Consider the following 15,026-nt stretch of genomic DNA (forward strand, 5'->3'; position numbering starts at 1 on the left):
AACACAATATTAGCCTTTCCTCATATTTGTGCACAAATAAAATTTCACAATTGTGAAGAAAACGGGGTCGGCACAAAAAAGAAACAATTTGGAGAATCATTTTTCCACATTACATCTGAATGGTTGAATATGGGAAGATTCCTGTAGAGGAATGTTGGTTTTCTCCCACAGCAGGGAGAAAGCTTTTTCAATTACTCTTCTTTGCACCTAAGGACAAAGTGGACAACATTTGCATCTTTATCTGCATTGGCATGATAGCAAATAGAAAATCTATAATCCCAACGCCAAGTGGTTTATCTGGCATTATATCTGTTTGAATTGAATGCTAATACAGCTGGGGTCAGAATGTCAAAATAATTCTAAAATGAAAAATATGTATAAAAAGCAAAATATGGTGAGGCATGAAAATGGAGTGATAGAAGATTTCTAACTCTCCTTCTCCCAACACCAGTATTAGACATATGCATATTCAAAAATATTTTTGAGATAACCTGAATGACTGGTCTTACAGCTATATTCTGCCACCTTTTTTTAGATCTGCATACAGAGCTCCCACAACTCTGTAATGTAACTTTAAAAGTGAAATGTAGGCTTTCATTCCAGGGAGGCAGCCATTCCAGAGAACAACAGATGTGATCTGTGGACTCTGATACACCTCATAAAAATGAATTACTTCCCCATTAAGCAATTGTTTTATATTTATGATGTCTGTTTAATTTTTGACAAAAGGGCAGGAAAAGGTCTCCTATTAAGTAGTCAGGTCAAGACCTTTCTGTGAAATGTCACTGCAAAGCCTTCTTGGTTGTCACAGAGCCATGGCGCTGCTGTTATTCTTTTCTTTGTCTCATTAGTTGAGACTGGATTTCAGAGTCATAAACATTCTTTTTCTTTCTTTCTTTCACTTTCATGCACTGTTCAGTTGAAATAACTGTAATAAAAATAGGGAGTATGCACATTCAACTTTGTTTGGCTTTAGTTGCAGTTGCAGTGGATAAGGTGGAAACATGGCAGCTGTTTTAAAGGTGTTTTGGGGGGTTTGTTTTTCCACTAAATTTGGAGTATGTGTGGAGATGGGACCCTTCTTAAATTGTGTAGTCTACACAGAGAAGCCATTGAAATCCACAAGCATGTGGACAATTTCAACAGAAAGGAGGAAACCATGAAAATGAACAAAATCTGGGTACCAGTATTAAAAAAATTCAAAAATCAGAACAGTAAATAAAGAACAACACTCTGAAAACAGGAAATCCAAACATGAATCAATCAGGGCCAGTTAACACGTCCCCACAACAGATTCCCCCAGGCAGGAAACAGCCAGGCTTTGAAGCTGCCACTGCTATTCAGTGCTAATCAAGGTGGCCAATTGCAACATTCACACTTGCCTTAGGCAGACAAGAGTTCTTTCTCCCACCCTGAACATTCCAGATATATAAACCCTACAACAGACCTCATAACCTCTGAGGATGCCTGACATAGATGTGGGCAAAATGTCAGGAGAGAATGCTTCTGGAAGATGGACATTCAGCCCAGAAATTTTATTTTATTTATTTATGCTATTTATACTCCACCTTTTTCTATCCCAAAAGGGACTCAAGACAGCTTGCATATGGCAATTATTCAGTGCCTTAAACATATACAAAGTATAAGCTTAAAATAAGTTGAATTAAAATTAATACATATTAAACATTTCAAAAATATTACATTCATCCAGAAATCGTAGTCTAAGGCCGTTCCGTACTCACTGCACATATTCCAAATCTATTATTGCACTGTGCTAAAACTCACAGTAACCCAGTGATTCCGGCCATGAAAACATTCAACAACACAGTTCCAGGACTCTTCCAATATCCACAAGAGCTCTTCTTGCTTTTATATTTCTTATTAATTAATATGGCACTCAGGACAATTCACAATAAAAAATTAAAACAATGCCAAAGTTTAAAATATAACACATCCCAATTAAAAGACTTTGTTCAAAGGCCATCTCGGAAAATAAATCTTTGCCTCCCAGCAGAAGAAGAGCTAGAAGGGAGCCAACCGAGCTTCTTCTGGGATGGGGCTCTATAGTCTGAGAGAAGCCACCTAGAAGGCCCTCTGCAGTGTCCATGAAAATGGTTGAACTGGGGGAATCCCTGCTTAAAACCTGAGCAAAATCATATCAAGGTTTCCAAATGGTCTGGATCAAATTATGTAGAGATCTATGTATCTATTTACTTACCTATCTATCTATCTCAAAGTATTTACAGTATGTATTTATGCCTGTCTGTCCTTTTGTACCACAAAGGTGAAGTGGCCTCTATGGCGTCACTAAATTGGCTGTTACTAGGGGAAAGGTAGGCTGTTGCTAGGTGAAGCGCACCTCTGTGATGTCAATGGGAAAGAAAAGTGGGGGGAGGGGAGGGAATGAGCCACAAAGAGAGCCACGTTGTCATGCAGACATTGTGACGTAGGCCCTCTCAGAGCTGGAGAAGGGAGAAAGTAGGTGGCCTGGGGTCCCAATGGCACCTCGGCAATGCCAGGGATATATGCTAGTAAATCATAAGCATGACTTTGAATTGTGCTCTGAAATGAACCAGCAGCAAGCAAAGCTGTTTCAGCTGGGAAGTTATAAGGCTGCATCTTGGGCCACTGCGACCTCTGAAGAGTTTCCAAAGGCAACTCCGCATAGAGGGTGTTACAGTCATCCAAACAGGATATAATCAAGGCATGTGTCAGAGCAGACCGTTTTGATCAGGACTAATTTGCCTGCAGTTAATGGGCTTGTTACAGTTTCCTTTGGGAAAAGGAACAAAGAAAGGAATTGAAGGCTACGCCTGACTTCAGTTGTGTGTCTTTAGCATTTTGACCTGTAATGGTTTTCTGCTTTGGCAGTTTTTACAAACCAGATGTGTATTTTGCAAAGTAAAAATAAACTGGACAGAATGTTAATTTCACATTATTTAGGCCCTGTAAATCTCTTCTTGGAACATTCTTGCCCTTGTTCAGATATAGTAGATTCTCAGCTAACCTATGGCACCCATGAGAATTGGCAGATGCCCAACAAAAAGTAATTTCTGGTCGCTTGAAACCTATTATTAAAAACAGGTATAATTAATTTTATACCTTATATTACATTATACAATATAGTTTATATCTACCTAATATTAATATTTAAATACACTTCTTAAAAGCAAATTAAGACAAATATAGACATGCTTAATCCAACATGGTTTATAGTTTTGCTGTATTATAAAAACAGTTTTTTTTATTTAAAATATTTCTTTGACATTTTTTGCCAGTAGGTTGAGAGTTCCAGTAGCTTGAGTTCTGACTGAGAGTCAACTCTATTATTCTTTCCATGTAATCATATCCAGGAGAGTTCAGGAGGAGCAGGCTTCACATTTATCTTCTCTGTCCCTTGCTCCTTCTCTGAGCAGAAGTACATGACTGAACTAAAAGCAATATCATTTATGTGAAAGAAGAGCTTCCTTGTGCTTTTCAGTGATATAAAATGGTTACAAATTCATTGAAACCTGTCAACATAATCATATAGACTCAGATGAGGAAAATAATATTAATTTCCTTCTTTAGTAGGATCTGGGATTTCGCAGTAGCGATTAAATATAGTTAATATACGTGTGAGTGGGAGAAATAAATGTATTCTGCTTAGTTTGCTGAGGAAAAGGGTGACTGCTATTTTTATAATGATATATTTAGTTGTGATATTTGCCATTATGTGTCATCTAATTTAGTAGTGGTGACACCCATTGATGTAATCATATTTTCACAAGTTTTTGTATTGAAAATGCAAAAGAAACGTGGTCTCTTCTGGCTCAGTGAAATTAAACCTTCATTAGAGAAGGTTAAGTTTTATATGGTTCCTTCTTCTGGTTTGCTTGTTTTTCACTTTGAGTATCTAACAGAGGAATTGATTTATTACAAGACCTAGGAGCTTAGCAATAACTGCTTGGTAATCTCTGAGCTGGGAGAATGGGCCTCCATTCTCTACTAGAGAAGCCCTATGCATTTAATCCTATGTCTTGCTTATATGTATTGTTTGTTTAGATGTGTGTTTTTATTGCACTCCTCAATTGAGACGATCATGTGATTGGTTTATTAACAATTAGTTAAAATAATTATTTATTTAAAAGATAGTCCTTTCTCATAGACTGTCATCTAAAACACTATTATTGGGAAAGAAAAAGAGGAAAAACAAATACAATTAGCCTTCCACATTTACTGGGGCTAAAAGAAAAGATGTCTTCACATTTTATCCTTGATGCCACTTGCTTTAAGCACTTCCTATCTAGCCTGGCTCATTTTCTCTTACCAAGGGGAGAGAACTGCTTAAATCCAACAATACTTACTTACTTAGGCGATCCCTTGTTGTCCGAGTATGATGGCCTTCCAAGTGTAGTGTCTTGGCGGTGGATACATAAGTGACTGTGGAGCCCTATTCTTGACCCACATGTTCTTTTACAATGAGGCCATTGGTTTCCAGGTGGAAGGCAGTCCTGGTCAGGGTTGGCTTGATGTGCCTTCCTCTTGGCACGTTTCTCCCTTTCGCCCTCCATTCTTGCCTCTTCAAATTTCACAGCACTGCTGGTCACAGCAGACCTCCAGTTAGAGACCTCAAGGGCCAGGGCTTCCCAGATCTCTGTATCTATGCCACAGTTTTAAGGTTAACTTTAAGCCCATCTTTAAATCTCTTTAAAGCCAACAGATTACGCTGAGGAAAGGTATGAAACGAAGGTAGATTTAGCTCTTCCCTTTCCCCAATCACCTGTGTACACCATAATGTATACCGAGACCCAAGCAAGTCATGTGAGAGGAAATATTCATATGTCCACATATAAAGCAGGGACTTGTTAGCTTTCCTTTATTAAAAAGAAAGAAAGGAAAGATATCCAGTCCCTGCTGTACATGTGGGCATGCAGACACTCCCTCTAACATGTCTTGCTTGGGTCTCACTATAAGTGATGGCGTGCCTGTTTTACTAACTAAACAGCTATCCAATGATATTTGAACAATGTGAGCTATGGCAGCCAACAGAGTGGAAATTATAACTTGAAACATCCTACAAACATTTGTCTTTACTACAAACAGAACAAACAGTATCTGTGAGCTATCTTTCTTTCATATTCTCTTCATGTAACTTACACCATATGATGAGGATATTGGCTCAAGGTAAGATCTATCAAAAGAGGATGCACTTGGAAGGGAGGATACATTTTTAAAAATATCAGTAAACACAAACATAGCCCAAATTATTTCATTTAGCTAGGCACAACAGGATGAAACTGTGGTGTCTATCTCTCTAATCTTTCTGAAACATGAGTGAAATAAATAAATCTATAAGCTGCCTGTAACAGATTTTTACTACTCTTCGGAGGAAACACCAGCAAAAGAGACATGTGACCACAACAACACTTGTGAATTAGGGAAACACAGGGTCAAACTTGCTGTGTTTCAGTTGTGTCATCATAAAGTTTTGTTGGGTTCTGGTCCTCATTAACAGACAATATTTTAGATTCAGTTGCCTACAGGGATCAAACAATTTTCTTGTTGGAACAGTTTCTCTGGTATGTTTTCAGGCACAATTCAAAGTGTTGGTTATGACCTACTGTACACTCATGTATAAGTCAACCTCAAGAATAATTCAAGGGCAAATTTTGGGGCCAAAATTATAGATTTTGATATGACCCATGGATGCACTGAGCATCATCTGGAGGACAGGAGAAAGGACCGATGCCACCTTAGAGGGACAGCTACCTCTGGCCACCACCGCCATTATACCACCCTGGTATTCAAAAAGGTCAGAAGATGTGCCATGGCAAAGAAAGTAGAAAGGGCTGGTGCTTCTTTGGGTTGGACTAAGCTCTTGCATTTCACTAGTCTACTTAGAGAAAGGGATAATTCCTTTTTTGAAAAGAGTTGCGGTACAGTACTCACACTGACCCATGGATAAATTGACCTCGGATTTAGTGAAATATGTTTGCATAAACTGTGCTATATTTTTCCTGTTTCGGAGCATTTGATAAAACACACATCCTTTCACAGTAATTCTGCTGATTCTAAATAAATTGTTCCTAGTGACAACTTACTAATATAATGAGTAATTTCCACTCCCTAACTTGTAGTAGGACACATGTGTTTCCTGGATACTAAGGGGGAGATAGAAAAACATTTCCTCACTAGGGAAAGGACAAGCAGTACAATAATATGGCCTTGTAATAGAATTTTTCCATCAAAGTACTGACATTCTATCTTCTTCTTCTTCTTCTTCTTCTTCTCCTTTTGAAGAATGTGGATTTGAAACATGAAGATTTGTGGGTTTTGAAATTTGATGGTCTTAGAGGTTTTCCTTTTAAAAAGAAAAGCAAATTGTTTTGTGCCGACTTGGCAGTGGACAAATAGCATTTCATAGTGTATTAAGTTTATCATCCAAATACATTTAGAAACTGCAGTGATACTAATAAGTAGGTGCATTAGAATTAGAAGAAACAATTGGATTTGACTCCTAGGTGACAATAACCTAGATAAGATGTGGTAGAGCATAGCGGCAAATGCAGGCTTGGACCCTGAAATTGGGGAAACATTGAGTATTTGAGTCCCCTGAAATAAGGCTTAAGCACTAAGCACCCCCCCTCTCCAAATGATTTGGCAAAATTGTCTCACTAAGTAGTTGAGCTCCTAATGAATTAAATATCAGAAGTACCATATTCTAAATGTTCAGGCACACAAAATCTATTAACATAGTGATTGTTGTTGAATTCTTCCTGGAACGAAAATGGTTGCCTGCCATTTGTCCTGTGCACACATACTTGGGAGTAAGCTATTATGACCACATGGAGGGCACTACTGTATACACACTGCTTCTGAGAGTATTTTTATTTAAAGATATTAACGTGGTAATGGATTACTTCACCAGCATGCCAAGCTAGTGTGGACTGTTTCCTGCTGTACCATCTTGTATTTATTATATGTTTTAGAAATTCACATTCCAAACAGGTGTTTCCTCATTTCCCAACTATTCCATCATTTAATAGCAGGGGCTTTCCATTTGACCTCACTTCCAATTGTTTATTCCCAAGCATACCTCCTGTATTTAAGATGTTAAATTCTTGCATAATTGCTTGCAATCTTCACATGTGGAAACAATGTTATTTGAGTGGTACAGACCACCTGTTAAATGATTCCGTAGTTTCCTGGTTTTCCATGGCAACTCTTCTCTCTCCCCCAAATGCTAATGATCAACATTGTTTTTTTCAATCATGATAGATAGAAGACAGTAAAGGCTGCACATTTTAATCTAGATGTGCCTGTAGACTTGGAGTGTAGAATTAATATTATTTGTGATCACTTTAACTGTTATGGCCCAATGCTACAAAACCATGAGAGTTGTAATTTTACAAGATCTTTAGCCTTCTCTGCCAAAAAGTGCTGGTTCCTCATCAAATGATTAAGCCCATGAATGCACAGCACTGAGTCATAGCACTTAAAGTGGTGTCAAACTGTATTAATTCTATACTGATGATACGCCCTGGATTTCATTTATTTGACTGCTGGGGAAGCATGCCAACTACAAGTCATCTTGGCCAGCATGGCCAATGGTGAGGCATACTGGGATCTGTGCTCCAGCAGTTTCTGCAGAGCAATATTCCCATATTGGCGATACTAAATGGTTCCGGTAGCATCACTCCTACCTCCTGGAAAAGGTAAAATGTCTCCATTGGATCTTTACCACCAACCTTTTGAGCAAGAAGGAGATTCACCATGCAAACTCCAACATAAACTATATGTGTTTGTAATGTTGCATTATACTGCAGCTGGGCTAGACTCGAACAAGCTATTCTCCCCAAACAAACAAAAGAGATTGATGACAAAAATGATGTCAAGCTGGTCAGCTGTTTGGCAGTGGCTCAGACAACATGGTGGTGAAGCCAGCCTGACAACAACCTCTCTCCTACTATCAACTATGTTTTCAGTGCTGTACATATGGTGGTTGATTGATTTTTTTTTTAAAAAAATAACCATACAGCTCATTGGCAAGGAGATGGGTCATTACCAGGCCTACTTTGAAAATAAGCAGCTTGGCATTCCAGTCCACAACTACAATTCTGGCCTCCATTCCAAAGCATGGAGCTTTATAGCCACAGTGCTAGGACTTCCTTGTTACCAAATTGTCAATCAAACGTAATAAAGTGATAGAGGCTGCAGCGATCGCTGGCTGTTGGCACTTTGCTGAATTATTGAAAGGAACCACACAAAAATACGCATTCATGCCATTCTGATAGCTGTATTATAGGCATCCTTATTCCTAAAAACAAAGTGTGCCTGAACTGTGCCCATGTTTCATATCCATGAACTTTCTTTTTCAACAGCAAAATTACTCCTTCCCACCCTTACCCTTAACTACTCCTAGAATGTTTTGTTTTTCCATGTAGTGTCACATTTCACACCAAGTGAATATTTTAAGCTATTCCTCATAGTTGCTCTGCAATACTAGAGTCTAATAGTGAGTCTAATAGTGCTTCCACAATGCCTCATAATGGAGCAGGGACTGTCGTTAAAAGTGCTTTTTCCAAGCCACATTGCGGCCACATGTGGTTGCCTTATGATGCCTCGGCAGCAGGGGACAGTCCACACCAGCTGGGCATGGGCACAGCCCTGCTACACACCCTACACCCAGTTTTTCTCACAAAATGACATGAATAACTCCTTACTTCACAGCAGGCTCTGTGGCTCCTGGATCTCCATCACCAAAAAGCAAGAAGTGCCCTATGTTTTTGCAAAGCTGTCACATGCTCAGCAAAGCAGATCCAGAAAGCAAGGAGTTATTCCTGTTGTTTTGCAGGAGGGTAGAGAGGCTGTGCCATGGCACCTCCATGGACTTCCTGAGCCCAGGAAGTGTTTGATGGCTGTGGGGACACCATTAGAGATTGTGTATGGTGGCAGTCTCCACTGCCACAGCACCTGCAAAGATTCAGCTCTTCCTGTAAGATTCGGATTTTTGCTTATGTTTTAAAATCCCAGGAGAAACCTGGATTAAAAGACTTCTCCTGGGTTAAAATGCATTAATCTGGGTGCTTAATTTGGATGCCCCAGGATAATGCATTTCCTACATTAGTGTAGATGGGGGCTTATTTTGACCTTCAGAATCACTGCTCTGCATTATGTTTCAGAACATGTCTGCCTGAGGGCTCTTCCACACAGCCATATATATAACCCAGAATATCAAGGTGGGAAATCCCACAGTATCTGCTCTGAAATAGGTTATCTGAGTCCACACTGCCATGTATTCCACTCCAAGACAGATAATATGGGATTTTATTCAGCTGTGTGGAAAGGGCCTTAGAGGATGTAAATGCAGAATTTCCCACCTGTTTGTTTACTGGCATTTGTACTTTAAAAAAAATATTTTTATTTAATAAAAAATAACAGACTACATCCTAGACAGCAGTGAAAACCATTATATAATTTTTTGTTGATTTGAAATTAGGAGGCAGACAGGATTCCTACTCATACTTTCACCTAATGAGTGATAAAGTCATAGCCTTGTGGTATGTAAATTTACCAATAATTTGCAAGCCTTATATTCAAATACTGGAAATTGGCTTGATATAAGAACAAATCCCCCATGCAAAGGGAGATTCTGAGATAATCAGAATTCTTAAACTTCCTACTATGAATTATTATTATTGCTGTATCCCACTTTTATCTCTTCACTGAGATGCAAAGAAACATATATGCAGCTATGATTTCTTCACATAATTTTGAAATGTATGATAGGAGGACCGCTCATACACTGTGTGTATGAACTATCTTTAAAATCTTCCCATTCAACCATGATAGGATGTGCATGCTACCTGTATCTTTAAACACATCTGTGAAGAAGGAATGGCTGTCCTGTGCTAATTTCCCCAAATAAAATGCCCATCCTCAACTATCATTTGTTCTGTAATGGACATACCAGTAGGTAGGTAAGCCAAGATGGGCAGACTTATACATTTTATTAAGGAAACACTTATACACCCTGTAGATGCATTTCTTGAGGGAAAAGCCACAAATCTATTGAGAAATCAAGTTATGGATTTGTCATGATATATCTACCCTGGACATATTGGTTTCATTAACATAATGGCACACAGGACTGAAGCTTCAGAGAGGAAGAACTTGTATGGTATCTGGTAATAATCTGATTTAAGTAACTTAATCCTTAACATTTAGGACTAGAAAGTGATTACCTACCATATGGCTTCTATATTAAGCTGTGCCTCTTTTCAAGGAAGCAAGGGAACAGGAATGTGCAGGTTTCCGTCTTGAGCCACATTGTTTCTTACATTCAACAGCATTGTTATTTTCCTTTCATGGCTTCTTACTATTTCACAACCATCTGCATTTGGATCGCATGTAATCCTGGGGTAGAACTCCATACAAGAAATGGTAATTGGGCGGAAAACAGGGAATATATAAATCATGGGTGTTTTTGGACTGCATCTCACATAATTCCTCATTGTTCATTATACTGGCTGAGAGATCTCATAGGAATTGTGTGAGAAATGCTTCTGAAAGGCTGTAGTTGCCCAAATCCAGATTTATGACTAGTATAACTATTCATAAAACTTTTGTGTACCTGCTTTTGACTTCTTCCCAGTTTCAGTGATTCACTTGGAAATAGATTTTGGTTAGACACACATCGGTTTCAGATTATATGATTATGCTTTTAATAAAGCGGTATCAACAGTTTCCATATAGGCTTCCATCAGAGCTGCTTTCTCTTCTTCCTCCTTATCTTTGTTTTATCAGGCATCAACACTTGTAATTCTTCGTTTTCTAAAGAAAATACTTTTTTAATGCATGTCTGTATTGGTTGCTTTTCACAAACAGATCTGGGCCAGAGTTTTTGGCATTATTTGAGAGGTCTAGTGACCTTCCCTTGACAGATGTCTTCCACTTCTTTCCAGCTGTGATCATCTTAATGTCATTCACCTTTTGGCTGGAAGAGCCTACATTTCAGTTTCATTTAAGGCTGCCCCTCTGATCAATTTTGACAGAGCATTCTGCCTCTTGGAAACCAGTACTGTTTTATCATTTTAATAGCCATCCTTAGCAATCACATAAGTAATTTATTTTAAGCACCGAGTGAAAGGATGTCTAGTTCATGTAATGCTCTAAGCAGAAACAAGAGTGAAATCTTTAGCTGTACACCAATGGGAAAAGGTTTGAAACAGCTCCACAGCTAACTGTTCCTAAAATGACATAGGAAACGGAAAAAAGTGGGATACAAATAAAAATTTATTATTATTATTGTTGTTGTTGTTGTCGTCGTCATTGAGGCATACTTTTACGTAAGCAGTATAAGACTGTTCTTTTAGCTACCAAGTAACTATACATCAATCTGATTGTGTGTTTACTAGATATATCATTATAGTTGATTATATTAATCATATTTCTAGTAAAATGCATGGACAAGGAAACAAGCTTCATGGAATAATGTTGAGAATGTAGGAAGTCAGCCCAAGTGGCAAAACAGCAGTCTGACAGAAAACCAGGGATGCTGGGATAGCTAGACCTATAGACACTATGCAAATTTAAGAAAGTTCTATAGTATATCCTTTTTTATTTTTTTACACCTCATTTTTGGAAAAAAAAACCTGCATTTACAAAAGTGTATGTGCTAACCTCCTCAGGAGTGTAATGGAAGAACAACTTCAAGTATAATTAAGGTCTGGTAGATAAACTATAAGTTTTGGTTGGATAAGCTGCTTGTCAGGCATTGAAATCAATGTTAATTAATATTGTTGGTTAATGGTTTGCTTCAAGTTAAAGGAAAAGAAAAACACCTGGACCTTTTAATATAGCATTAAGTTTTGAAGTAGAGTCAACTTTTATAACAGCAAAGATCCTGATAGGGAAGTAATTCTGCCCTTTCCAAATCTTGCAGGACAGCAGCGTGTGTCTGTAACCAGCCTCCTGGTGTGCCATGGCTTATTACTGGTTGGAACAAATCTGGGGATTATAGTCGCTCTCCCCGTTCCTCGTTTGCAAGGAATCCCAAAAGTAACTGGTGAGTAGAACATTCGTGCTTTAAGTAAAAGGGAGCAAAAGGTGGCTTATATTGGATGATGCTTCTTTGAACATATGCACAGCGATTGATGTAATATAATATATAATGTTTATAATAGTTTATAATGTTTATAATACTACTGTTCCTGCTTTTGCAGCTTCTTAGTGCTACATTGTCTTGCTCTGTAGATCCTGATAAGGAATGGTTCTCCCACACTTTTCTGATTCACTTGTTAAGACATAAGCTCACCAGAATTAAGCTGCTTTTATGTAGCAAATAGGATTTCTGCATTTTCTCTCATGGAGGGGTAAGCCCTGCATGGGATTGTTCATTCTGACTGACCTGAGTAGGAAAGTCAGTCTTTATGAGGATGGTTCTGTACATATCAAGAATTTCTTTGCTAGAGTGGAATAACTTCACTTTAAGAAGCAACTGTAATCTGAATGGTCAGATATATGTATATGTGTGTATATATATGTTGTATATACCCTGTTTCCCTGAAAATAAGACATCCTCAGAAAATAAGACCTAGTAGAGGTTTTGCTAAATTGCTAAATATAAGGCCTCCCACAAAAGTAAGACCTAGCAAAGTTTTTGTTTGGAAGCATGCCCGGCGCCAAACAGAACACCAGAGCATGCAGGATTGGTAAATGTACATACCAGTTGTACATGGAAATAATGGTAGTAACAAGAAATTCTTTATAGGATTCACAGTTTGTCTGGTTATGTTGGTTTGTGATGACAACTACTGTACACTACAGTATATAATAAATGTTCATTTTTTTTTTGTTCAACAATAAATGTGAATTCTTCTTCATGTAAAAATAAGAGATCCCCTGAAAATAAGACCTAGCACATCTTTGGGAGCAAAAATTAATATAAGACACTGTCTTATTTTCGGGGAAACACGGTATATGTGTGTGTGTCTTGTAAATGTAAATAAAGCCTTGAGGGCCTGTTAGGAATTACATATGGCATGCTTGATAAATATCTAGAGAATACATTCAGATGGCTTATAAACATCTTAACAGCTGGTAAACTGGCTGGGATTTCTGGGAGTTGTAGGCCAAAACACCTGGGAATCCACAGGTTGAGAACCACTGCTAAGTCTGAAATGTTTTTATATACAGTAGAGTCTCACTTATCCCACAATCGCTTATCCAACGTTCTGGATTATCCAACACATTTTTGTAGTCAATGTTTTCAATACATCATGATATTTTGGTGCTAAATTCGTAAATACAGTAATTACTACATAGCATTACTGCATATTGAACTACTTTTTCTGTCAAATTTGTTGTATAACATGATGTTTTGGTGCTTAATTTGTAAAATCATAACCTAGTTTGATGTTTAATAGGCTTTTCCTTAATGCCTCCTTATTATCCAACATATTCGCTTATCCAACATTCTGCCGGCCCGTTTATATTGGATAAGTGAGACTCTACTGTATATATAATATATAACTTAAGCAGCAACAGCACGAACAATCATGATTTTGGTTTTCAATGATAAATCATGACAATGGAGAATCTTATCTAATTGCTTCATAGCTGTTTGAAATCTTAGTTTTCTTCTCATTTCATGACAACAGTTTCCTTAATGTGGCAAGGTATAGGAAATCATTGACTACATTAATATCTTCCTTGTCAGATATACAATTGTGCAAATTATCTTTGGTCATGTCTTTTTTTCTTCTTAATGTTCAATTGCCTTTGCAATTTCTTCAATATTAAGGAAGCCAGATTTGCAAGACTCGAACAGGGCTGTTGATGTAACTGAAGTCTCCCATTCATAGAGCTGACTTTAATCAAAGTCCATTTGACAGCAGTTAACAATAACTTTGTTTTTCTTGGACGCTATTCTTAAAAGTAGTTAACTAATTTAAAGACCAGTCCATGGGTTAATAGGTAAATAGCATATATAATAGGTAAATTAACATAGATAAATCCATATAATAGTTAATAGGTAAATGAGTTAATAGATACATGGATAAATAGTGTGGAATCCCATATTTTTGTTTCACAATGCCACAGTAATTGGAGAGTTTACAAAATAAATGCCACCATTCTTCCAGATTCTGGATTTTTGAAGTTCTCATCTGGCCCATCCAGCAGAGCTTGAAATCCCTTTCAGTGTTGCAAGCACTAACATGTAAATATACAACAAGTGTAGAATAAGAAGAATTCAAAACAAGGATTGTAGAGACAGCTAGTAATGTTAAAACCGTGGCAATGCCAACTAAAACAAGTCATATGATTCCCTGACTTGTAATATTATGAAAACAGAGAACAAAGCATGAACTGTATGTCAACTTCAGCTGTGCATATTCTGAGTATTTATTCTAAAGTCACAAGATAATTTCAGAGTACAATTTGTTGATTTTGAGAACTTTTCAAATATGTTACAATTCACCTGCAATAGTTCCAGAAGAGAATTTAGAGATAATATCAGATGTACTGTTTCAGACTGAAGTGGTTGATCAATAGTTGATGCTTTCCAACATTAAAACATATTTAGAAAAAGATCAGAAGGTAAAGGATGTATCTATTTGCTTTGGGTTTTTAAAATCCAAATATAGCATGGCCCAGCTGCAGTCTGGAGAGATGCAGTGTAGTCATTGTTTTTCCATATGTAGACCCAGGGGTAGGTGAGCAGGAAGGAAGAGTAGCAGCAGGGAAAGATCAGAAGATGTGTAATCAGAGCCAAAAACACAGAGAATCCTTATTGCTTGGCAAAAGTTGGAAGGCAATCTGAAAAATGCATAGGCACCAGGGGTTTACATAAACTAATGAAGAGAAATCAGTTCAATTCAAATTAGCAAAGAACAGCAACAAACACCTGCTATGGGTTGGCATCCAAAACCCAGTGTTGAGGTCAATTCAATTATGTTTACCACATGTTCATTGAGTAGATAGACCATTTCATTGGGTTGGATCCAGGCATGAGAAGCCCACAGCCAGCCTAGACTAGTGGA

At 37.7% G+C, this 15,026-nt stretch overlaps 1 protein-coding gene across 4 annotated transcripts in view; it reads left to right on the forward strand.

The window, feature by feature from the left end:
- arhgef10 (Rho guanine nucleotide exchange factor 10) overlaps positions 1-15,026 on the forward strand; it is a 161,113-nt gene that overhangs the window by 140,720 nt on the left and 5,367 nt on the right. For all 4 annotated transcript variants that reach the window (XM_062982811.1, XM_062982826.1, XM_062982821.1 and 1 more), the window contains one exon: positions 11,927-12,049. In XM_062982811.1, the coding sequence (XP_062838881.1) occupies positions 11,927-12,049 (123 nt within the window). The remainder of the gene's footprint in view (positions 1-11,926; positions 12,050-15,026) is intronic.

The sequence above is a fragment of the Anolis carolinensis genome, chromosome 1, assembly GCF_035594765.1.
Source record: "Anolis carolinensis isolate JA03-04 chromosome 1, rAnoCar3.1.pri, whole genome shotgun sequence".
NCBI lineage: Eukaryota > Metazoa > Chordata > Lepidosauria > Squamata > Dactyloidae > Anolis > Anolis carolinensis.